Source organism: Vidua macroura, chromosome 7 (genome assembly GCF_024509145.1).
Source record: "Vidua macroura isolate BioBank_ID:100142 chromosome 7, ASM2450914v1, whole genome shotgun sequence".
Taxonomy (NCBI): domain Eukaryota; kingdom Metazoa; phylum Chordata; class Aves; order Passeriformes; family Viduidae; genus Vidua; species Vidua macroura.
Genome location: NC_071577.1, coordinates 8,971,790 through 8,998,483, shown reverse-complemented (window position 1 = coordinate 8,998,483; position 26,694 = coordinate 8,971,790). Strand labels below are relative to the sequence as shown.

The 26,694-nt window shown below is 38.6% G+C and overlaps 1 protein-coding gene across 1 annotated transcript in view; it reads right to left on the bottom strand.

The window, feature by feature from the left end:
- Window positions 1–5,332: 5,332 nt before the first annotated feature.
- Window positions 5,333–26,694, bottom strand: part of ITGAV (integrin subunit alpha V) — a 45,225-nt gene continuing 23,863 nt past the window's right edge. Inside the window, exons 13-30 of the mRNA XM_053982287.1 lie at window positions 24,107–24,298; window positions 23,949–23,994; window positions 23,292–23,393; window positions 22,532–22,590; window positions 21,383–21,537; window positions 19,852–19,989; window positions 19,294–19,361; window positions 18,004–18,151; window positions 17,563–17,655; window positions 16,457–16,536; window positions 14,648–14,728; window positions 13,632–13,737; window positions 12,851–13,009; window positions 11,745–11,858; window positions 11,273–11,386; window positions 11,072–11,179; window positions 9,913–10,035; window positions 5,333–9,534 (exon numbers count right to left, since the gene is read on the bottom strand). Coding sequence (XP_053838262.1) covers window positions 9,439–9,534; window positions 9,913–10,035; window positions 11,072–11,179; window positions 11,273–11,386; window positions 11,745–11,858; window positions 12,851–13,009; window positions 13,632–13,737; window positions 14,648–14,728; window positions 16,457–16,536; window positions 17,563–17,655; window positions 18,004–18,151; window positions 19,294–19,361; window positions 19,852–19,989; window positions 21,383–21,537; window positions 22,532–22,590; window positions 23,292–23,393; window positions 23,949–23,994; window positions 24,107–24,298 — 1,982 coding nt within the window. The 3' untranslated portion in view covers window positions 5,333–9,438. The remainder of the gene's footprint in view (window positions 9,535–9,912; window positions 10,036–11,071; window positions 11,180–11,272; window positions 11,387–11,744; window positions 11,859–12,850; window positions 13,010–13,631; window positions 13,738–14,647; window positions 14,729–16,456; window positions 16,537–17,562; window positions 17,656–18,003; window positions 18,152–19,293; window positions 19,362–19,851; window positions 19,990–21,382; window positions 21,538–22,531; window positions 22,591–23,291; window positions 23,394–23,948; window positions 23,995–24,106; window positions 24,299–26,694) is intronic.

Below are 26,694 nucleotides of genomic sequence, written 5' to 3'. Positions count from 1 at the left end.
CCACAGAACCACAGAATCCACCGGGCTGGGAAAGACCTTGCAGGGCACCGAGTCCAGCCTGTGACCCAACAGCACCGTGTCAAGCAGACCACGGCGCTGAGTGCCACCTCCAGGCTTTCCTTAAACACCTGCAGGGATGGTGGCTCCGCCACCTCTCCGGGCGGCCCGTTCCAATGTCTGATCACCATTTCTTGAAGAAACTCTGCCCAATATCTAGCCTAAATTTACCTCCCCTGGCACAGCTGAAGCCTGTGTCCTCTCGGCCTGTCGCTGATTGCTTGGGAACAGAGCCCACCTGGCTGCTCTTCCTTTCGGGGAGCTGTAGAGAGCGGCAAGGTCTCCCCCGGGCCGCCTTTTCTCCAGAACAAACACGCCCGGCTCCCTCAGCTGCTCCTCACTCGCTTGTGCTCCAGACCCTTTTCCCAGCTCTGCTGCCTTTCTCTGGCCTCACAAACACGTGTAATACACGCATTCCAATTTTACTTATGTGCATCCTTAATTCTAAAAAATGCATTCAGGAGAGCTAAACATTTTTATTCTCTGTACTGCTGATCAGTGCAATGTTGAGTATCAGGAACTGCTAATAAGAATAAACATGCACATGAGGCAGAGAGATCCTGTGTGTAGGATCAAGGCTTTAGGAGATGTAATGTCATTTTAAAGGCTGTCACAGCGACTGGAGCACACGCTTGATGAGGAGGGGCTGAGGGAGCCGGGTGTATCCACACAGCCCAGGGCGGGGTAGTGGAAAAACCACTGCAGTTGTTCACAGCAGGTAAGGCTGGGAAAAAACCCAAAACCAGAGGAAAGGCACATCCAGACACACCAAACTGTCCCAGAGCAGATGTGCCTGAGGGCTGAGCACACACTGGGATCACCCCAGGGGGATCTCACACTGGTGGGGATGAGCGTGCCCGTGCCATGATCTCAGGGAGACCAACATCCCATTCTCTGTAAGCACCCTCAGAATGGGCTAATACAAAATCCTCAGTGTATGTTTGACTAGTGAATAGAAATTTCTTTGGAAAATATGAAATTACGTGAATTGCTTTTTGACAAACAAAGATCAGTCAAATAAAAGGTTTATTTTATAAACCTATACATATTTACTATAACACACTAGGCCAAATCCTGTAGTTTTCAGATCGCAGAAATGTCTTCATTGAAAGAGAAACAGGCAGGGTATAAATTTCCCCGTACTGAAAGGAAGAACTGACAGGTTACTGTGCATATTTTCAACATATGTCTTATAAAATCTGAAGAAAATACAATTTCCCTTATGCCTCCATGTCATTCCATACAGTACAATGTAATAATTTCACTGCCACTAACAATGACTTGAAATAGATTTGGGATTGACGTAGAAAATACGATTTGCTTTTGTTGCAGTTGCTGATAGTCCATTGGCACCATTTTGGCCCAGTCACTGCTCACAGGGTAATGCTGCAGTGGGAAATGCACATCCTCCTCAGCTGGTACTCCTCAATACTATTCTTTATTGTCAATCTGTCAATCTCTTTTTTCTTCATCAGCACCAAAAAAACCTTTGCCATGAAAACCTGATTTCATTTTATAGGACCTTTCTTGAAAGGAAGCAAAGGACCACAAAAACCAGGCAAAAAACCCAATCATTTATTTGATGTGAAACTCCTCCAGGAGCTCATAAAGAAAAAAAAAAATCTCTTTTTAGTTTAGCAGACATGCTCAGTGCCTATTTGCTTAATTAACATCCTCTCACCCTGCTTCCTATTTCAACCTCTTGTGTGGGCACTGCAAAGGAAAAGTGGCTGTTCCTGCACAGCCACTCTTAGAGCTCAATTAATTTTGGATTCTCTGCAACTGTGTGTGGTCCCAGGTGGAAGAAAGGGACCTACAGAAAACTTGCTGCTGCTGTGAGCTTCCTTTGTTCAGGAATTTGTCTGGTGACTGAGGGTGTGGCATTGAAAAAGGGCAGATCACAAATTCATTTCCAAATGGTTGCAGATGTGAGCTTTTAACAAGATATAAATTATTTGCAGAGGAATAGTGGAACCAGCTTGGCAGCTGAAACATTTTAAATTGATGCTGATGATATGATTATGAACAATTATTCATTTATAAAATTCTGGGGGAAAAATATCTGTTAAATGTGTGATAAAAGCTCTCTTTAAAATGGCTTCAAATGGGGAATAATATGGAAATTAATTGTCTGTACTACATTTAGAAAAATTGCTAAGAAAAATTAGGGTACACAATAACATTCATTTCAGAAAAAAATATAATCACAATCAGGATGTTCTTCTTAAACAAATTTTCCCTGAAGAAATGAAGGTTTATAGTAATTTGTTTCAACTACCTGAGTATTTTCTTGAGGAATTGTGTCCAGCAGTAACCCCTGCAGTCTTTTAAAAAGTTGCTACACACTCTTCAGACTGTAAACAAATTACAACCATTGTCATCAGCCACTGAACTTGGCACCTGCTGTTCTGCCAGGGCTGAAAATGTGTGCACAAATGACACAGAAATGTCAGTCTATGTGTGGACTCTGCAAAGCTCTCAACAGCAGTACCACATAGGCCTAATCTGCATGTAAAATCACAAACACTATTAATGGGGTGTGTTCTGTCAATATTCTTCTGCTTCTCACATTTGCAAGGTGTGTGTTGTGCTTTTGTGTCCTGTAAACTCAGTCTTAGCATGTCCTGTGTGTTTGTCAAGAGGGGTAATAATTCAGCACCAGACTTTCAGAAGGTTTATCAGGAAGATGCAGTAGAACAGATTGATTGTGAAATACCCTGTGAGAAGATGGGCAGCTGACAGCACTAACCTTAATTCTTTATGTAGGTCAGACAATATATTGAGGAGAAGTTCCAGTAAATATTTTTTTCAAAGTATTTCCAATTGTTCACAGTGTTCTTTAGAATGCCTGAACCGGCGATTTATGTACCGATATGCAATAAAATATTAATGTGTTAGCAATTCATTTACAAACTAACTAATGATCCCAGCACACAGTGAAGTGTCATTCAGGTGTGCAAAGAGTCGAATTACAGCAGCGTGGCTCCAGTGGAGTGGTGCAAATGCAAATTACCTCGAGGCATGGGCCACCATTTTGCCTGAGGTGGCTACACCATAAGATGGGAACTTGAAAAACCACTCTGTTGCCTTGTTCCTGTAACGAGACAGCTAATTAGTTGTCACTAATTTCTCAATAATAATATATTCATTTGGAACTGCTAGGCAGATGCAGTGATCACTGTGCTGCTATCCAACTGCAGGTGTCTTATTTAACAGGAGCTAGGCCTGTGCTGGCTGCAGGGGGTATTGAACAAATGTTAAAAAAACACGTTTGGACTGCTGCTGTCGTGTTTCTTGCATCAGGTGCAGCCACTGTGACATCGGTGGAAGTTGTTAATTAAACCACAAATATCAGATCTTCATCTTTTCTGTCTCCTTTATTACTATTCTCTTTAGGTTAACAAATTCTCTGCTAGCAAGCCAGGGAGCTCACTAGTTTGGAGTTTGTCTGAAGTGGTCACAAGCACTAACATTTAATTCTCACTGTTTGTTTTATCAATAAAACATACTCAAGTATGTCTTAATGACACAAAATAGTGCTGTCACCCCACTCACACAGGTGAGTATGACTGGTAATCAGAAAAAATGTAACACTGAGGTAAAATTAGACTAATAATACAACAAGAAAAGATACTCCAGTTCTCTAGGAAAATTTTCCTAACCTGAGGACAAGATGTTACCATTTTCTACAGCACCGATAAAGTAAAAAATATTTATTTCTGGTATGTAGAAATTTCTGTTGGGAATCAGTTTTATGGTGATAGAATATAGTCTGTGACTAGATCATTTTTCTTGCTTGTGATTACAAAATTTTTTGACTCAAGGTGCCACTTGAGGTGCGAACATAAAAGTTGTGTAAATGTAACAACCTTTTTGAATTTAGCACATAATTGTGGAGTACAAACATATACATTGAAATATTTTCTGGTGAATTAAATGCATTTAAAAAAATACACCTTAGAAAAAAAAACCCAAAAACAAACCTACAACAAAATTTCTGTTGATTAAGAGGTATTTTATTCCAAAATTCTAAATATCAGAACCAAATCAATAATTACATTTTTCGGTTTACCCAATCATAGGATTTTGGAATTGTATATATACATAGAAAAATACAACCTAATAAAAACACTCAAATTTGCATTAGGATGAAAAGAATGAGTTAAAAAGCAAACCATAGCTTTAATAGCTATATATTCCATATCAGTACAAAATTACTGTGCCACAATACCCTCTTCTTTGCACAATTTATAATTTAATACAAAATAAGGTGACTCCAAATGTATATTGCTCTCCTTAAATGTACCGAAGACCTTTGAAACAAGTTCATAGAAAATATTCCCATTTATGCTGCAAGTATTTACTGCATGACAAAGAAACACAAAATGCAGCACTCTCGTTAGTATGTTAATTTTCTGCTTGTGCAAATAATGCTCTACTGATTTAATGCACGAGCAAACACAAAAAAAAGGCAAAAAAAAATCCATTACGAAGAAATAAAATGTTACATTTTTCAGCATATTTCTATCATAGCAAATACAGGTTTCCTTCATGGACTAGAAAAGCAAAACCTGTACAAGGATTTTTTAAGATGCAAATGCTACATGAAATCTTCCACTACTTTGCAAAAGCCAAGGGTCAAGTTATTCACCTTTAATGCAGCATAACTGGAGAAAGTCATTGCATGAAAGGTTAGATTTTCTCTGTTATGTTAAAATTCTACACACTGGGAAAAAACAGACCTAAATACCACAATCACATGAAACAGCAGTAGTACTACAGACTCAACCCCATTTTTCTACAGTCTCTAGTCAAATTTTCCACAGTGGACTTAAAGAAGGCGGTACCAGTTGTGAAGGACTCACGAGTTAGTAGTGGATACACTTTAGAATATACATCAAGCTTCACCCAATGTGGGTGATCAAAGACTTCCAATGGCATTAATTCATCACCTCCAGTGAGCACAGAGCTGGCTCTGTAATGTGCTCACGAGCACTGTCCTCACAAAAAAGGAAACACCACGGCCCTTCTTAGGCCAGCAAAACTGGGCACAGGACTTGGCAGTGAACCAGGTCAGACCATGTCATGTTGCAGCTGGGGGGTTCGAGGCTAAAGACTCAGTACCAGGGAGTTCACATCCCACAGGAGTTCAGCAATAAACATGATCCCAGCTGTGGCATCTGGCTGTGACAGGGGCCACTGCCAACAGAGCACTAACAGCTCTGCACGCCTCAGAAACAAACCAAAATCATCTCATCTGGGCCCTGCCATTACCTTTTTTTATTTTTTTTTTTTTCTTTAATAAAATTATTTTTTTCCCTGACTCATTAACAGCCAGCAGCATTGGACATAAAGAATCACATTCAAAGGGTCACGTTAGTCTGGACCAAAGAAAAAAAGTGATTTTCACCAGTGTACTGCTGCTCTGAGACTGTCTGGGAGGGTCTAGGAAAAAATACTGCAGGGCTCTGTCAGGGTAACCAACGACAAACCCAAATGCTGTAAAAATCTAAGGGCAGCATGATTCCTTCAAATCACCAAGAGCACGCTGATTATAGCTGAAGTATTTTCAAAATACACTTTAAGACTATTTAAGCGTGGACTCAAGTTTAGAAACAACTAAATATTTCATACCTTTGCTTGGAATAAATGTTTTATAAAGAAAGAGCACACATGGTAAACTTTAGAATGTTTCCACAAGCATTATGTGAATTGGAGATCAACGTGTAAATCAAGATTTAAAACAGAAATAAACCCTGAAAACTTGGCAAACAATGTCGGCAAACTTACTCAAAGATTTCAAATTATGTTGATAAATATAGCCCACATTTGACTTTTCAGTCATGCTTAAACAAAAGCTATTTCCACAATTTCATAGTTTCTTGAAAGAAAAGTAAACCTATAAATTAGGTTCCTTGCTTTACATTTTCTAAATGTTGTCAAATATAGTAATAGATAATATCCATTCTGTAATATAAATCACTTTTCAATATTGATCATGAGATGCTGCACTAATTGCAAACTGGAGTACTTATATAATTTCATATTTCATTATAAAAGATAGCTCTTTTAAAATGTTTTTATTGTCTAAATAATTACATACCTGTTGATTTTATATTCATAAAAAATCTGCTCCTGAAACGTAGCTCTCAAAAGAATTCTCTGTTACTCTGCTTGTATTTTTTAAATGCTTCCAGTATGCACCTTATGCATATCAATTTTGACTCAAAGGCATTAATTTACTTCTAAAATACCTTTTCTAAAGTTTCTTTAAAAGCTTTAACATCATTCTACAGTACTTGCTGTAAGAATACATCAATGCCTCTAAGTCAGTATGAAATATATATTGACACATGTACATACAAAATCTGGAATCTTATTGCTAAATCTAGAAAACACTATCAAAAGTTTCCTGCACACCCATTCAGGAAAATTTCCAGTTTGGAATCTCCCTGAAAGACAAATGCTACTTTAAATTGAATTTGAGGTGTTACATCTATGCTCACTAAGTAACCTGCATACTCCATTTACATATGCTACTGTGGTCTTTTTAACCTAACTGGAAATTAACGGACATGGAAGAAGCAACTATTTGTTTTCATTCTCCAGCAGAAAAGGCAAGAAATAAAAATCACTTAAATAAGTCTTACTTTATGTAACTTCAAAAATGGAAGATACTTTCTGTAGCTACAGTAGTTGTACCAATGAAATGTACCTTCTTATCCTGAAAATCAGCAAAATGAGAGTTTCCAGTAAAATTAGGATGCAGTTAGCACTGACATTAGCAATGCTATGGAATCCCATCCATGTGAGCAGGAGGGATCTTGACCATGCTTTTTTTAAATACTCTTTTTCATCTCCTAATAAAGCCTACACATGCAAGTAGTCTAATAAATTTCAAGTCACCATGGAGTGTACATGTAATGAAAGCACACATGTAGGAATTAGAGCTATAATCTGTCTGGCAGTCTCTTAAACCTCTTACCCTACTAAGATTAAGACTGAGTAAAACCAATCTCCTTGCACACAGATAATCAGCTGACAAAGCGTGAGAACCACAGGCCCGTGTAAGTCACTGAAAATGCTGTTCTACCAAAGTCACATTTTGAGGCCAGGATCAAAGCCTGACTCCTGATTCTCTACTACATCACTAGGAACAATACTAAAAATAAAGATAAAAATAAAACATTGGCCACACCAAAGACCTTGGAAGTTCAGTGAAAGGAGATTTATACCCTATACCCTATACCCTTTCATGTATACTAATTTTATCTAAACAAACTGTCTAAACCCAACCCATGTAAATGGATAAATATGCAAGCCTATATCTGGTGAACATGCTGGTCCCCCCAGACTCAGTGCTCGCTCCCTTAAGGACTCAGATGCCATCATGGATCAGCAAGTAAGAATGGACTTAACAACAAAAGCCATTGGTGGATTTTAAATCTCTGAAAGGATGCAGAAATAAGAGTTGAAATAAACTGCTCATTTCAGAAAATTCTGGGTTTAGTGGGCACAGCTGTATTTATGGGGGAGATGCAGCTATGAACAAAACCCCCAAGGTACAAAACCAAACCAGAGTTTTTGCCCTTTTAAGAGTCCGTCTACATAGAAATTGCACTGGTGTCAGTACTGTAGAAGTCTTCCTTTGTGTACCTGGGAGTTTATAGTGTAATTTATTCTCTTTTTGGAAAAGAGAATAAACACAAGTCATGTAAGGCACTTTAGCAATGGTTTAAGTATGCCCACTGTAGGATCTATGCAACCTGTGGTTGCAAGCTGAACAATCTCCTACTCTGCAGTTCCTTGTCCACTGGAATGCATAGACAATGCTCTTGTGTCAATCAGTGTAAGAAGCTTCCTTTTACTACACCAGTGGTGAGGGAAATATACTGAGTGATTTAAATCCATGGCTTTAAACCACTGACCTTTTGGTATGTTCAGAAAACAGCAATGAATCAAAATACTTAGTGTCTTTTCTGGCAATGAAATGCATTGAACATAATGAAATGTCTTGTGCAATGAAATGTCTTGTGCAATGAAACACGCAGGGACTGAAACAATGAATGAATCAAATGAAACAAGCCAGTGAAACAATGAATGAGTGAAATGCAACAAGCCAAATCAACCTTTACTTTCCAAGTTCTTGTGGACTGCCAGCTCTTCCCTGCTTCATTTGACTCACTGTTCTCTGAGGGCAGGAGGTGACAGAGGTGTGAGTGTGGCTAAAGTGCAGGTGTAATCCAGATCCATGGATGTGGCTGGCAGAGAGCCTGGTCTAAACAGCCCCAGTGTCACTCCATCCTGCACCTGGGCACGGTCAAGCAGGGAAAGTGAGGATTAACAGCTTCCCTACAGTGCACCAGGTAACCTGTCACACAGCGTCCCTCCAGTGTTCTGCTAGAAACCAAAATACAATCCAAGTAATTTACAGCCTTCACTTCAAACCCTGCACAGGTTTGGCTGGTGGACATCAAGGGTTTTCTCAGACACGTCTGCTGGCAGCCACAGCCCAGCATCTTGTCCCTGGCAGTGCATGAATGCATCCATGGCGCCAAGAACTCTGTGGAACACCTGGATCCTGCTCTGTGGAAATACACAGCAGAAACTTGGGATCTTGCCCTGAATCTTTTCCCCAAGTCCCACAGAAAGTACCTCAGCCCCAGATTTTTATCCCTCACTTGGTGCTTGTAGGCTCAATCCCTACAGTAAGAGACCCAAGACCTGGAGAACAGTATTTGTAAGGTCTAGAGGGAAACCACAGGACAGATGACTGAGTAGGCAGGGGAACAGGTGTGCAGAACAGGTATCACTGTGAATGATTCCACTGAATATTTCCTATTTCTTGAGCAGGAGAAAAAAATCATCATCAGAGCTAATGGGTAAAGAACATTCTTCAGTACTGTAAAAGAAGCTACATTCTTTTTTTTTTTTTTTGTGCAACTGACTTTCAAGAGCTAGGCAATGAAATGTAGTGTACTCCAACAAAAACCAGCCAAAACCAAACACGGAATCCAGCAAGCACCTCTGGAGGCTGTTGGCTCCAAGAGCAAATGCAGAATCTGTGTAGCAATTCATGGAGAGTCAGTACATGAACCAGAAAGGATGATGTGTCCTGTATCCCAGCAAGCAGAATCCCAGCACTGCTCTCACTGGAGTTTGTCCCACGGGGTCAGTGCAGATGCGTTAGTGGCAGGCAGGAACAGCATTAATGCAGGAGGGAAGGTTTAAGTGTTTTGCCCTTGTTTGGCACATGCTGGTGCCTTCTGAGACCAGCAGCTCTGCAGTGGTGAGTGTTTGCTCATGAAGGGAGAAGCCAATATTTGTAACCAAGGTGTAGGCAAGTGTACACTTCAGAATGCCTTACAGATAAAACTCTGCTTAAGCTTCTGATGTTCCCTCCCCATTCTCATGCGGTTGCAGTTGTTCTCTTTCTTGTTCTTCCTGAGGTGGCCTCACACGTTTGAAAAAGCCCATCTGTGATTCAGGGAACAATTAAGGAATTGCATTGTGATTTGCAAAACATATACACACATACTTTCTCTTTCCTTCATGATCAGATCTTAACTGATTAAGCTGTCTTTTCACTCCTACTGTCTTCCCTCATTTTTGACCTCCAAAGACAGTAAATATTTTTAATATATTAAAAAATTAAACTGTGTTTAGCACCATCACAGACATGCTCTTTTATTCAGCGTCTTTCTGACAAAGCTGAAAAGCTTTTACAATTATTCCAAAAAGATTCAGATGATTAGGGGAGCAAGGCATTTCTGCCAAGTGCTAGTACAATATGAAATAATACATAACTAGTAGGGAAAAGCAAATGATGCAACAACCCCCAGACACAGTACTTACCCTGTACATGACAAAAACTAGAACAGCCAGGAGCAGTAACCCTGCTAGGACGGCCAAAATTATAACCCACACTGGCACAGGCATGGGCTGTGGTTGAATGCCCCACGTAATATTTGTAGCAACCTGAGAGAAAAACACAGTAAATCACACTTTGCACCACAGTGACATGCTGAGTTCATTCATGCAGTTTAAATCTTGTACACCTTTATCCTATCATGATTATAATCTTAATCCAGTATAAATTACTTTTTCTCTCCAGAATGAATAAAAAGCCATAGATTCTTGGTGACGTAAACACTTGACTGACCCAGATTTAATAGGATTTTGAAGTTAAATTATAGTAGGGAGTTGGGGGTTGTTTTGCCTGGGTTTGCTTTTTTGCAAACAGTGGTAACATGGCAACATGTCTTCTGTAATTCTTGATGATTTTCAGTAAAACTGTAAGAATCTGGAAATATTTTGGAATTATAGAGAAAAATAATTAAGGGCTTTTCATCTTTTGTTTTTTTTTTTTTTCCTTAAAAGGCAGTATACTTTGAAACAAAAAATCAAGTCCACAAAGCTTGAGAGACAAAAAAAAAAACCCAGTTAATAACAGGCATTAGAAATTATATTCAAAAATAAATTAATCATAATCCTTTTCTATCTTTTTCTTAAGATCTCTTAATGCTATAATGCTTACCAAAAACTTTCAATTTGCCAGCCCAAACAAGTGGCCTATATCTTCCTTTCTGTTTGCACCCTGTCTTCTTTCCCTTTGAAACCCCCTGAGGCACAGAAGGTCTTTTTCTTCCACCCTCACATATAGTGCTTCATATAATATAATGAAAGTTCATTATTTAAGCTGTAAGTGCTACTACAGTTGAAAACAAATTTGAAGTAAAATATTTCTCTAAAAACAATGGCATTAACAGGAACATGAGGACTGTTTGCCATTATTTTTTTCATTTTCAATTAAGTCTTTCAAGCCACAAATATTGTCAACTTCAGTCTGTTTTACCCTCAGATGTATGTGCACAACTGAAATAAATACATGAAACACAGAGCTGAAAAAATTAAAATGATATCAAGCCAAAAAATGTTACTCAACAATAACTGTCTTTGCACTAATTTTGAAGTGATTGTATATGGTAACTCAAGCTGGATGTAAATGACTTACAACTGTAGAATTGTGAATATCTTCAAAGGAAAGGTTCTTATAAGGGAACTCTATAACACTGAAAGAAGCAGATGATTTGAGAGAGTAGGAATGATTCTGATTTTCTTTCTGCGTAAGAAAAACAAAATTAGTATTGCATGTGGGTACAAAAATCACTTTTTATGCTTCAGAAACAGTGACAGAATATTCACAGTCACTCACATTCATGAAAGTTTGGGTCCAAAGGCGTGATTTTAAATACAATATTGCACTCTTTCCCCTTTCCAGGTGGCCAACTTGACAGACAATCTTTAAACAGTCAGCAGTTCCACAGCCCTGTGTATAAAAATAGGAAGGATGTTCCAAGTATGAAAATATTTGAAAAGTCCTAAATGGCATTACTTTACCCATATACCTCCACTGGCAAAGCACCATAAACTATTAAAATACATTAAATAACCTCCAGTTAACAATACAATAAATTAAAAAATACAATAAATAACCTCCAGTATCGGATAATTACTTATAGTTTGCAGTTACAAAGACAGTGATATGGTAATATGTTAATTTCCTATTAGAGATTTTTCCCCAGTCATGTTTAGGGAGGAAAACTCTTCCTTACATTTGTTTTTAAGGACTCATAGCAGCACAGGATTGTAGGTGTGTTGTCAGCACCTCAGTGCTGAGAGCTCACCAGAGTGTGCACGTCCCCCTCCACGGCAGCCAAGTCCCTCCGGCTGATGCGGTGGTCACGGTGGTCTTCCCTGCCAAGTGTTTCATTCCTCTCATCATCCTTGGAAGTAGAAATCTAGGATGCACCAAGGGAACCCAAACCATGACTTAGTTAATTGCAGACTTCAAGCTTAAAGCCAAGAAAATACCTAAGTGGAAGTTTCTCTCTTTGTATCCTAGCTATTCTTCAGACCCTGGCTGAAAAAAAATCACTGCAAATCATAGAGCAGAAACTCTGAAACTCTGAAACAGGAACTCTGTATTTATATATTCACTGAAGTTTCTTTTTGGCTATCAAAGATACACAAGTATTCTTTGTTGTTCTATACACTGAATATCTTCCCTCAGTCCTTTTTTCGCTCTTAAGCTAACATACTGACATCTTCTTGAACTAACACACTGACTTTTATTGCTTGCTCTAAACTATCCTAGAAATCAACTCCTTACATTCAATTAAACTTGCTGGGTTTTATCTGGTGTTTCTTTGCCTAGTCCAGCCCAGGAAAAAGGACTTCCTTCTGCTCTGTAAATCCCATGTTATGCTGGCAGTGATAGTTAACCCCTATTGTCCTTTGTGACCTTTGGATGAATAGAATAATTAATCCAAATTGATGAATTTATCCAATTGGATAAACAGATAAATGTAATATAAAAAATAATACCATTTTCTTCCAAGAAACACAACCCAGAAAATTTACATAAACAGTCCAGAAGCATCTGGTTTGTTTTAGGTTTTAGTTCATGACCACATTCATTGTAATTCTATTGCTTTGGACTCAGAAGTCATATAGAGCAGCCTTGAAGTTAAAAAAAAAAAAAGGAAGAAACCCCCACAATAAAAAGAAACAAGACAAATTGATCTTTGAGTTGACAATTTTGAGCTGCTGTTTACCTTTTATATCACCTGCTGTATACATTGACATGTACTGTGGAAAAGTGTAGACTTATTTGTCAGCCACAGATGAAAAACTATCTCAGTTTGTCATATTCTCAGGGATTTGGCTATTTTGAGTACTTACAAAACAACCAAACATACTTCATTCCACCCAAAGGGAAAGTCCTGCTTACCTTAATTTTCAGTGGGTTGATTTCCATGTCAGAAGTGCAGTTCATGGGACCATCAATTTCATACTGCACAATGTACAAGAGTGTGTTGTTTTTGTATTTGTAAGGCCACTGCAGAGTCATCATCACCTTGCTGAACGCGCTTGGACCATTGTTCCTCAGCTGATTATGAAAATAAAATTTACAGATGTAAAAAATAATGCTACTGTCTCTGTTAATGTGCATTTAGTTATTACTTTATATATGAGCTACAACTGTGATACTGCCACTACCCCAACCACTTATGGCAACAGCATCAAAACTTTACCTAAAAGTGGTAAAACTTTTAACTATTAATATTCACACAGCTCTCTCGGTAAGTTTTGCTTAATTAAACAATCTAGATTAAATCTGTGATAATTCTTTAAAGGAAATTTTAAATACTTTTTTTTTTCCCACAGCAAAAGACTTCAGAGTAGTGATTCAGAACAGATAGAGTACAATAATTTACAGCCATGAGCCATTTCCTGAGCTCACATTACTTCAAATGTTTTATCTCGATTTCAAAAGGCAAGAAAATAAAATATGTGTAGTTAGGTAATGAAGCCCTGTTACACTATTTTCAGGCATTCCAGCCCTTCTTGGATATGCCACTTATTGGCCCAGCATTAAAAAAATAAAATCCCTCCTTACATGCATGACAAAAGAAAAAAAATCATAATTTACTCCAGAGAAAAGCTACACCAAAAGATTTATTTTCATTTATCACAGAACCAGGTCACAGAAATCAGTAGTAATTCCACACCTCATAGATGTGCTGAACTAGAGGCCCAATGTCATCTTCTGTTTCAGGATTCTCCTTTGGCTGCCAGTTTGCAATAGGAAGGAATATGTGATCAGGGGACGACACACTAAACAGCAGAGCAAAGGAGTTGTCATTAGCAAGCATGAAAAAAATAAATGTGATTCTCTAGAACATCTAAAGGAAAAAAAAAATCAACACACTTAAAATGCAATCTCCACTTCTTCATCCTCTATATAAAACCTGAAAGAACAGAAGTGGTTTGAGTATTAAATGTCCAGTTCTGTTCTCTAAGTTAAAAAAAGATAAAGGACACACATGTCATCCAAACAAAACCAGTGTGGAATATTGTGATAATGAGAAATATTGGTAGGGCCTTAGCAGCACAGTCCTAAGAGTAATTCAGCCCTGAAAACAGTGAAGATACCAATCATGCTTTCCCAGTGTGCCATCCCCCACCTCTCAGATACTGAACAAATTCGTCACAATAATGAATATTGTGGAAAATTTTAAAAATTATGACTCAGAAATCCCAGTTAACTGGTTAAGCAAGGGGACTTTTAGGTGGGAAGTAGAGGTGATGAAGTAACCAAGTCATTATAATATTAACACTATGCTTAAGACTGAAGAAGGTGAGGATATCACAAACTTAAATTTCATAGAATCTTCAACTTTGGTTTCAGGGTATTCAGATGAAACCCCAGTCAGTTTGTGGAGGAGAAAAGTGACCTGCAGAAATGTAAAACTGCAAACAAGAGGGGTGATTTTTCTTTCTTCTAAAAAATATCTGTAGTAATGGAGGCACAATATTACTTTTTGGAATAAATCTTGTAATTATTTAGATTTATTTAAGATCCAAAAGTCCAAAGGCTGGCTAGAGAAAACCATATTGTCTTTATGATTCAAAATTCCCTAAACCTTCCTGAAAACTTATGCAGACCTGAAAGGAAGTTCAGTGAATATAAAGAAGCAAATGTGCAAAGCTCCTTAAAAGTGTTTATTAAAATAGTATTGCTTACCCTCTAATTTCAACAGCTGCTGAAACAGCAAGGTCAGCCTGATAATATGCTACTGGGCTCAGGTTGTCATACAGGTTGGAACTGCAGGGAAAATAAAAGGTAAATTCTTAAATGAAATAAGCAAAGTATTTCATTAAAAAACACTCCACACTTCAAAGTAATTGTGTGTAACACAGGATGACTCCTGAGCCCCTGTAGGACAGCACAATTGCTAAAAACTAAGGACCAGATTCCAGCAAGTTCTCACCTAAATGCATGGAAGCCCCACCCTCTGCACAGTGTGGGGGAGCCCCAGCAGGGCGAGGGGGATGAAGGGCACAGAGTTCATGCTGACTCTGTTGTACAGCTGTCCTGTAAGAAAATACAGGGGACACTCCCCCCTCAAAGTGGTGCTGGGAGCAGAATCTTGATCTCCTTCGACACATCTGATTATTCTGTGCCCCATACCAAACACTTTTGTGTACAAAGACCTTCTTGAATCTTCTAATTATTCTTCACTGCTGCTGTAAGCAATGAACGCATGCAGCAATGTTTTCCTCCTGACCTGTAAATACCTCACTCTTTTAGAGACTAGACCTGCTCTGCTAGGAACTGTGCCAGCATTGGAGATCTAGCTTTGTGAGTTTAAGACAAGCAGTGTGATCCTTAAAACCTGTCCCAGATAATCCCCTGGTGATGCCTGTCACTGTGAACTGTGATTACAGCGTTCCATGGCACCACTGCTCACCCTTCTTGCACCCACGAGTCACAGAAGGAATTTTCTTCCATAAAGGGCCTAAAACACTACAGGAACCTCCCTTCTCTTCCATCAGGAGACAAGCATGACTTAAGCAACCTCCCTGACTGTTTCTGAGCCAGTGACAGAGGCAGGTGACTGCTGTTAGCCTGAGGAAGGTGACAGACACCCCAGAGTAGATCACTTCCTGCAAAGAACAGTCCCGTGCCACTGGCACATCTTACCAGCTGATGGATAAGGGGAAAAACTCAACAGACAGCAATGGGAGATCAAAGAGACATTTCATGTGCTAAGGCCTTTGATTGGTATGGCAAAACACTCCATCATTAAAATACAATGGCAGCTTTAATCTTTCCTAACTCCCATAGATGACAAATGCTTATGTGGATGAGATTAATTTATTCACTGCATTAAAAAAAATAAAGCCCTTAAATTGAAAAAAAAAATGGTTTTGGTCCACCATGGGGAAGAAACAAAACAGGTGTATTCATACTGTCCATTAAAAGCACCATAAAAATGCATTGGATAAAGATACTCCTAATGATCACATCTCCAACCTCAAATATCATCTCCAGAAGTTACAAATTCAGATTTATACATCAGATTTATATGACAGGGCTGTGCTCATCTGATAACTAGCAGGAACACTCCTGTTTTGTTCCATTTAGTTTTCAGGCTCTTTTAGGCTGGCTGCTGTGATGGTTCACTGCACGCTGCTTCTGCTTGGACTACCCCACACACTGCCTGCCCTGAAAGACTCTCCTCCTCTAAATACATTAAATTCTGGCTTTACATCAGAAGGAACTCAGAGTTCAAGCATCAGTTTTAAAAGAGGGCTATAAACCCAAAGTCATTCTGTGGCACCACAAATGCCAGTAGAGCACAGCGATACACACATGCAAATGTTCTTACTTTGTCCTGTATTTTAGGAAACCTAACTCTGTGTGTTTATTTTCCAAGCCATTACGAGGCAAAGCCAAGAGAATTAGGCCAGAGTGATACTGTGTGGTTTGCAGCCTATTTACTGTGTGTGTCCTCTCCCAGGGGAGGTACATCCTCAGAGATTTCCATACCTCCGGATTTGCAAGTCAAACTTGACAGAGGTGTCCATCTCAGACTGCTGGTGCACGCTGAAACGCAGGCCAGCCAAGAGCTGGGGAAAAAAAACCACTGTGGTTCAGTTGGAAGCACAATAAAACACACAATAAAAGCTTCTCAATGCTATTAGACTACAAAGAAATTGCTTGAGACTCCTGGTGATGAGAGAACACACACACAGAACTGGCAAATTCAAGTTGTCCAGTTCATCCAGTCTGGAAATGTACTGTCCACTCTTTAGATTACAGCCAAGGCATCACTGCCATAAAATACAAAATAAGGATTGTATCTTGCTCCCCTCCCTTTCTTCAGCCATTTCTACACATAACTGACCCTCCCCAGGTGTTGAAAAAAAATACTGTAATCTAAAGAGCAGGGAACACATTAATGATTCAAAGTTAATTCCCAAGGTTTGGTCTAAGTCAATTCATGTTTGCTTTAACATATATGCACTTCAGCTTGATACACTTCAAAAGACTTTGGAAATAGTATTCACTCATCTATACAAGATGGCTCTTGGAAGAAAAGCATCATGAAATTGTTATAATTGTGACTCATTTTCACTTCATTTCCTCGGAAAATAAGACTTACTATGTCATATCACATTAAAATCTGCCAGGTCTCAGTAATAATTTTTTTAATACTTCCAATTTCAGCTACATTTGGTGGAATTGTAGCAGTTTCAACTAGACAAAACTCTGTCCTTCGTCATGAAAGTAGGCAGAAAAGAGATAAACTAAGAGAAAGAACTGTTGTGAGCTAGATCTTGATTATATCCTAAAAAATACATATCAGATAAATATAAAAAATTCATGAGGGACCAAAGGCCATTAATTCCACTATTTAATGAACGACTCATTTTGAGTTGCATCACAAAACTGATGAACAGTCCTTCCAGCCTTTAATTTAGCTGAAAAGTTCAAACCAACTATCTCTGTACTAACCAAATGTGGGTAGCTAAATGTCAGGTCTAATCTTAAATTCCTGGGAGAAAACTTCCTGCCCAAACAGTACTGTGATTCAGGAAAATGCCACCTGCCCCCTGGGTGAGCTACCAGACTCCTGCTGGACCAAACCTTACCTTAGTTCCTGCTTTCATGGGATTGCCCAGGTCACAAACGACCATGCGAGTCTGATTCTCTGTTTTAAAAGCACATGACAGCCTGGCCAAAGCCTGCAATAAACCAGGAAGAAACACTAAGGGATGTCATTCTTTACATCTGAGCACCTGGATGAAAGTCTGGAGAGAAGTCCTAGATATGCTGTATTAATTTTAATATAATTTCTCAGCCATAACACAGTCAAATAATAAAATGAAATAAAATCTGAGTATGGAAGTCTCCAAGGAGACAAATGTTTCTGATACAAGACAGACCTATTTTCAAGGTTATAAAAGAGAGGGGCTTTGAAAAAACTGATCACTTTTTCAGTGCTTTGCTCTAAGACTGAAATAATAGCAACCACTAGAGATTTCCACAGCAGCAGCTGAAATATGACTCCTCAAAAGCAGCTGGAATTTTACCTCGTTGTTGCGAACAACTCCGATGAAATCTGCTTGGGGTGGAACAACAACGAAGAGTTCTGCTTCATAGGCTCCCTCCCCCTGGTTCTGAGCACTGACAATCAGGGTCAGGGGATTGTCATCACCAATATAGATCTGCTTCTGATCACTGCAAGAAAACAGGGTGAAAATGAGTTCTGCATTCGTGTTTTAGATTGCATTGAAGTGGCTGAACTCAGAAGTAAGAGACAATCTGAAATTTCAGACAGACAGTGGAGACATCTGGAGGCAGTGCCTTTGCTTCAGGAGTGTTCTCTAAGGTATTTTTTAAAAAACTGTGTCTATAATCACAAATGGAGCAAGTATTACATGTTCTTTTGTAAGAACCTTGCCTGTAAAAGGTACCACAAAACAAAAAAATACCACAAACACCTTTTTCTCACAAGGAACAAACAATTATGAGCAGCTAAATCCCTGTGCACATTTTGAATTACAGGCCCACTTTGCAGAGGTACAAGCACATATTTATAACAAAACTCAAGGGAAGGCTCAGCTACACAGAATAGAGCCAAGACCTCTGCAATACCTTTGGTTCAGACACAAAGAGACAATCTTAGCAAACAATGTATTTTCATTTCACCAACTACAAGCACACATCAAGGTATCTGCACTGATGTCAAATGCTACCGAGGTGTTTGCATGAATTAGTGCTTGTGAAGTGTCTTATATGCACCTACAATGTGCATATGCTATAAGCATTAAAAACAGATTATGAGATAATACAGTAAGAGAGGTTTTAGGCCATACAAAGTAAAAAAAAAGCTCAGACTCATGAACAAATTACCACTGAAAAACTGTTTCTTTTTTCCAGGTTTGATGAAAGACATTGCCAATACCAACAATTTTTTTTTCCATAAATGTGACAAGGGAGCCCTACTCCTTCCCTTGCTGGATAAAATCACATCTTCATGTGTCTATCTAATAATGAACAACAGAACAGAGATACAAGGGCAGCTAGCAGTGGTTTATTCTCACTATATGTGTCCAGCTTTGCAAATAAATAAATAAATTTGGCCTACTTATAGTGGAGGCTGGGGTGGGAGTGGGAGTGGAGCATTACATGCTAAAGACACTAAGTTCCAAATCAGAAAATAGCTTTTTTTTAAAAGCATATAAACCTGAGTTTAGATTGCATACAATGAGGAATCCTATTTATTTCAACACATCCCTTAAACAAAAGTATTACCAGCTACTGAATTTTAGATTTGAGGTAGGGAAAGTCTTTTCCTTGTATTTTTGTCATGTATTTACCTTTCTACTGACACCTCCAGCTTTGGTTTGCAGATATTATCATCCCCACAATCCAGCAAGATATGGGCCTATGCAAAAATCAAACACATACTGTTGTAATAATTCCTTCATCTGTTCTAACATACATTTTCAATAATACTGTTTCACCACCACATGAAAAAAAATTGTACATTGCTGGTTATGAAATGTTTTCATGTCATTAGTCTCAGAAGAGAACAAATGAGTTTTTATATGTGGGGGACACTGTGCCTCATCCTGCCCTACTGCAATTCTAGGACTTAACCATCTTTCCATACTTTGAATAATCCTTTCACATTAAGGGATTAATGCTCTCACAAACAAGTCTAAAAATTTGCAAAAAAGGCAGAAATAGAAAAGCTATTTTATATTACCTTAATAGAACTATAGGGGAAAATATAATGTACATAGAGCAGCATAATATGAGAATGGATGAAAGTCTCTTCAATATTGACACTTGCAGTACTAGTGTAACTGATTTTCTCCCTAGGATGAAGCAATGTTCTGAGTTCTCTCACACAGGCTGTGTAAGCAGTGTACCTGTCTGCTCATGTTAGCAGGAGTGAACTGGTTGAGGATAGGGTGCAATCCTGTTGCATCTGCAGCCGTTCTGTAATCCAGACGATATTCCATGAAAATAGTAATGGGAGTCAGCTTGTCTCTGAACTCAGATTCATCCTGAGGAAACCAAAGGTTTGAATCACAATTAAAATGTAGTAGGAATGGAGAGGCCAAAACATTAAAACTTCTGAGCTCTTTTCAAAGCAGAAAATCTCTTGTCAGAAAACCTGCACAATTTTAGCAATAGCATGCCTGTTTAGCAAATGGAAAACTGGAGCATACAGAAATATTAAGTCATGGAAATCCAGTAACAAAGATACTAAAGGCTACACAACTCTGCTCTTTCCTGTCAGACCAGCCTCAGTCTGCTTCTAAGATCCCTCAGAAACACTCATCTTTGGACTTACCATTTTTCCTCCCTAAAATTATTACTTGGCACTTGGAAGTTGCTGACTTTCATATTGTTCATTTGAAATCATTCTGTTTATCAAATGTTGATCCTGCCTTTCAGAGAACTTACAAACCATCTCTTAGCTTTATATTAGCCACAGATTTGCTCAGTGTAAACTCTGCTTCCTTTCTGAGAGTAATGAAAACTACTGACTCTAGCAGGGCTCACTTCAGGATCTTATTTCAAATGATGCCTTCTATGGGCAGAAACTTATTGATTACCTATAGTTTTAAACTGGTTTTGCATCCCATTTATGATCATTTTATATAGGTCATATGTCATTACTTTATGAAAATGTCAGGTGGAAATGTGCTAAATCTTTACTAACCCTCAGATCTGAGATGTCTAATTCTGTATATAACCCACTCACAAAAGTCAGGTCAAAGAAAGTATTACCTAGCCTCCATGAATCCTTAATGAATGCTAGCATTTTTATTTGTATTTTTTTTTTAGTGGGAGGCAAGTATTGCTTATGTTTGATTTATAAGCACTCAGAGATAAATCTGAGCTGCATAGAACTTACATAGCTACACACAGTGTTTCTTCTACTGATTAAAACTTTTAAATTGTGTTAGCATCTGCTCACATCTGTGGGGATGAAAACAGAAGGACTGAGAAAAAGGAAACTTAGTAGTTCAACTTTCTCCATCTCCTCTGCTATTTGCTTATATTGGCTTGTCAGTTGCAGTATTTTTCTTCAATTTTTAACCTCTAAAGTAGAGAAGACAATCTCTGCTTATTGACTTTCATGTTCCTTGGAAATTATAACTAATTTGGTGCCTGGATGACTTATCCAAGAAGTCCAGAACAAAGTTCTGAATTTCCAGTGCATTTAGGGACCAGGACTTTAGCCACAAGAAGATTCATCATTCATGCTGTGACAGCAGCAGTAATTCAGGACAGATGTATGGTTTTAGTAATTACAGGTCCATCCACTGAAAACAGAGTTTTTCTAGCATTTTTCTTCCTGATTTTTTTTTTTCTTTAAACCTAACACAATGAACTTATAATAGACAAAGCACCAAAAATTATTTGCCTAGAACATGAATGGCTACTTACCCTCAAGAAGGCATCAAGTTCCTCACAGTTCATTTTGCCCCCCTTTGTAATTGTCATGTTCTTTGAGTGGCTGGGCTGTTTGCTGTGTAGGAACAGAGCTCTCCTGATAGCTCCTTTCTGCTTCAGTTTGTCCAACAGCAGCTCCACCTGGAAATCTGGCCAAGCCAAAGGGTTTGGGTAAGGGATATTTGTTCCATTAAACACAGTGCAGAATTCCCTCAAAGTGGAGCTGAACACTGATTTCAACTACAATGAAAACCTAGTGCTTGTCTTCTTAAAACTTGCAATTATTTCCATGTAAAATCTGTCACTACATTGGTTCTCAAGCATTGCTGCTGTCCTAAATTGGATTCTGCTTTTTCCTTAAACGCTGGAAATATGTAAGAACACAGGTACATTTATAATTTGTAATTGCTGTAGAACTGCAAGAACTAAAGTTAGATTTTTTTTCCACTAGAAAATTTAAAGCAGTGTTGCACATAACATTTGCATTTTTAAATACTATTGCTAATCTAATTACTTGAAATATTTGATATAGTTAATAAAACTTAAAATACATAGCAGATATTCATATGAGCCTTCCAAAATCACACCACCTCTGTACGTGCCACAGAAAATAAGGAAAAGATTTTGCAATGAGTAGACAAAACCTGATTGCAGCAGGCTGCTTGCCACAAAAAAATCTCTTGGAGACAACTTACACACTTGCTTGAAACAATCTTTTCCTGATCCTGATCTGATAATTTGATTTAAAAAGTCAGTGATATCAATCAGGAAGTAATGATTTCAACAGAATGTGACAAGTTCCCTGTGGCTTTGTCTGTATCTCTCAGGCCTAGCAATGCACATACTTGAATATTCTTGTCTGAAACTCCCCTCAATGAGAGTTACTGTAAATCCTGTAAAATACAAAGGACTTTCCAAGACTAGTTAACCACATAGTTTAAAGTCTCAGGTATGGGCAAATGACTTCTACATTACTGCAGCCATAACAGCCTGCTGAAGAATCCCATAGATGTACATGGCACCCAAGTGGCAGCAGTGGCTGCAAAGGGCACCCAGCTGTCTGCCATGAAAATAACAATGACCAGTGCTCATGTCTGCAAACAACACAACAAGACTTCCAATTTTAAAATGAGCAGAACTTACTGAGTGAGTTTGGGAGCTTCCCTTTGCCATCCGCCTTTAAGCAGAACTTTACTTTGAAGCTGTTTGGGAGGAAAAAAAAAAAATCACAAAATCTTTCTCTCATTTTCTTCTAAAATTCCTCACTATTTATTTTTATTAGTTCAGATGTATCCTCTTTTTGAGACTCTAGCTCATTCCCAAAAGCTATTTTCTACTGAGGGAAGAGAAACTATAATCTATTAATAAGTAGGCAGAATTGCAGGCACTGCAAAGTTCAGGAGTCTTGACTCATCTAGGGACAATCACCTGTGGACTGGAATGTTTATTTCTGTAATCAAATGGGTCTGATTTTTAAACCTATCATACTGACCCTGAAAAGAAAGATAGCAGGAAGGGAAAGCAGGTTGGGATAATAGCCTGGGAACCAGAGGCAAAATCAGTTTACAGAGCAGATCATTGCCCCAGTGTGTATGTTAGTGGGTAAAAACACTGCAAATACCATGTGATGTGCTGATGTCTTGAGAAGACCTTACTCTGCTCAACAGGGACAACTGGCAGTCTCTGCAGGTTTTGAGACTCAGTCTGGCATCTAAAGACAGTGCTGGTCCTCCAACTACTGTCAGAGAGTTCTTATTTTGTAAAATCTGTGTTTGTCCTTTTTTTTAATTAGCCGCCTGAGACCTTTTAATTAGACTTCCTGAGACTTTTCAAAATTGGAAGCTTACAAAATTAAACCAAAGAAGTCCCTCCCCTCAAAGGAAAACATAGATATGCTACTTACCAAGAAACTTTTACATCTCCCAGTGAACAGGCTTTGTTTTCTGGGTTTAGAATGGTTGGATTAACTTCCAGGGCAGCATTTACTCTAATAACTGGTCTAGCCCTGCAAAGAAAACATCCTCTTGAAGAGCACTCAACACCATGTTTGACAATGCCCTGCCCCCATCAAATTGTGCAATATACACAAACACACAGTATTTAGTGAAACCACAAGGAAAACAAATAACCATCAACTAGATGAAACTTTTCTGTGCCCTTTCATTTCCATCAGCCACAACATGGACAACTGTGTGAAGAGGAAGTCCTATCTACTTATAGCACAGACCAATATATTCTCCCAAAATGAGCAAGCTGGGATGAGAATACTGGGATTGCAGTGTAATAGCTTGCAGCTGCTGTGTCAGAATCTAGGAAACTGTCACTCAGAAAGCCTTGGAGACAGCTTATTAATGTGTTCTCCTGACTACATATTATTGAGAAAGATGAATTTTAGTCAGCAGATAGATTTAGTCGGTAAAAAAGCTCTATAGTGTTTTTTCACCTCCAGAGGTTTGGATGGTGGAGTGCCAGATTTTCAGACTTCCCTGAGCCTGTTTCTTTGGTAGCTCCAGAGCTGCACTGAGCTTTCACTCAGGTACAAGCACAGAGGAAACCTTACCTGTACAGAACAGCTGTGTCAACACCAAAGGCTCCAACAATCAAGTCTAGAAAGAGAGGAGACACATTACACATTAGAACTTGCTTTGTGAGATATGCTGTTTCTCAAGGGTGGGGCTGCTACTGAGTTATTGTAAAGTGCCATTTGGAGCAGAGGACCTGGATATCCATTTTTGTCCACATCTGTGGCTCCTTTCAGGGAGTACCCAAAGCTGGGGGGCATAGTGCGAGCGGCCCACTGCCCTTCCAGGATCTGGGATGGGATGGCATTCAAACCACTTGCTCCTCCATTGTAGATATACACAAGTCCTCTCTTGTCCTCTCCACCATATGGTGCAGCAACTGCAATATCTGAAAATCAAAAGAAGAATCGTCAACGTCTCCAGACTCAAATTAGAACATATTTGTGCTTACATCAATGTATAATTTCTGATATTACAGTTTCAATGTGTGTCAGTAGGGAGGAAGTGCAACCAGCCTTTAAAATGCTCATCAACATTTATTTGTTTATTATTCCTTTTATTTGTTCTGTTTTTTCTTTTATTATTAGATGCTGTTTTTTCTACAAAGTATAGTATATATGTTTAACAAGTACATGTCACAGCCTTTTATGGCGAGAGGAAGGGGAGAAATAGTTCTACAAAAACTTCTCCACTTTGGTGACTCTTTTTGGAGTAAAATCATATGGATTTCAGATGCTTTTGAGATTATTAAGACAAGCAGAGTTAGTCACTGTGGGCGCCAAACCACAAAACTAAGTGTGACTCTCTTCCCATTTCCTTTATATGCTCATGTTCCTCCAAAGGGTGGGACATATTGATAATTCTGGAAAATTTAAATCATCCTAAACCAATGGTAAATATTAAAATCCACTCTATCCCATAGCTTGGCAGCATGCTTTATGGAGAATTTCCAGTTAGTGCAGTTATTCTATCTCTTAAATTTTAAAGTACTCACTGTTAATGAATAATAAATGGTAGGAAACAAAATGCTAATTAGACTATCTGTAAGGACAGCTTTAGAAGTGTACATATGATCTAATTTCAACATTTCCACAGACAGTTCAAGGACCAAACATGAAACACTACTTGGAATAATTACATTTCTCCTTCCTCTTTTCTGAAATTTGGGAAAGTTTGATGAAAAGAATAAGGACTCAAAAGTTTACAGTTTTATATTTTGAACTCCTATTTACAAAATTCATGAAGACAGTAAAAATTCCTCTCTTGCACCATACTGTGATGGAAGGCATTTTAATTAACACTCCCAAAATGAGGCAGAGCAATAAAACCCAAAGCAAGTAGGCTAAATAACAGCAAAGCAATTAAAAAGAGGCAACTTTTGCTATGGTTCTCTTTCCTACAGTGTATTTCAAATGTAAGTATGGTGGAATCTAAAAATGTTTGGGATAATCTCATCAATTGGAATTTTGGCTGTCAGCTTTCCAATGTCTTCTGTAAATAGTTGCAGTGATATTGCATCTTCACACTGATTCTACATCCAGTTAGCAACTAAAAAGATCCCTTCCAATTTCAACTACACTGTGAATTTATGACTTCATCAAAAATAAATCAGAGCTACCTGGGAATCTTGAAGTAACCATCTATTGTAATTTTTGATCTTACAGAAAATACTTAGCTTGCAAGCAGAATGGAAAAACATGAAGATTTTTGGTAGAACTCAAATTCCCACTGCTCTTTAGGCAACACTGGAGTATAATGGGCACTAAAAAGTGTTCTCCCTAGGATTCCTGGAAATCTCCATCCCAACACTACGTGGGATGCTTTATTGCCTTTCATTCCTATCAGAAAGTAACAAGAAGCTTGGGCAAGGGGTTTAAGAGTTTCAGCTCCAGTTGTGTCAGACTCAAACTTCTCTTCCAATTACTCACTCAAGACACTCAGCTCTTGGTACATCTGGCTGTAGCTGCTATGCAGTATTTCCACCAAACTCTTCCATTTTGATTAACAAATTTAAAAAAAACAAACCCTACTCTTTTCTCAGGAAAATCTTCTTTATATGAACATTTTTAACCAGCAATCTGAAATCAAACCTTCTTTTCTGTCATCATTGTGTTTCTAGGGAGGAAAATGGTCTTTAAACAATGGAAAGAGGAAATTTGTATTGAAGATTTCCTAACAGGTCACCGTGGAGGGTCAGGTGTTTTATTGAAGTTTCTATTGTGGTCATGGCTTAGAAAGCAATGAAGTGGTCAGTGTAAGAGCTAGAGCAGTCCATGCTGTCGTGCCAGTGGTATAGTCTCTGCTCGATGCATCCATGGAACTCCTGTTAGCATTCCTGGGAGTAGCATACAAGCATCGAAAGGAGTCTAGACCTCAGTGTCCCACACTCGGTCACGGCTACAGCGCCGAGTGTTTGTGTGCAGAATCCACTTTCTCTGTGCTGCCTGGGCTCCCTTGGTGCCTTGTGAATGCTGACCTAGAACAGAGGCTAGACGGAGCCAAAGAATAAAGTAGGTGTTTATTAGGAGGCCTCAATGGTTACACCTTGGGCAGCACAAGGGCTACAGCCCAGGTGAACTCAAAATGATCACAAAATGGACGATTGGACACAGGGGTCTCACACTTCTATAAGTTTTGGTTTATTAGCATATTGGAGTTAATTGTCCAATTACAACTCCAGCCCATGAAGTCCCATCCTTCTTGTTTTTCTCTCTTCAGGCCACATGGTTTATGCTCTTGGGCCTGAGATTTGGATCATTTGTCCTTGGTCCCCAGCTAGAGAAG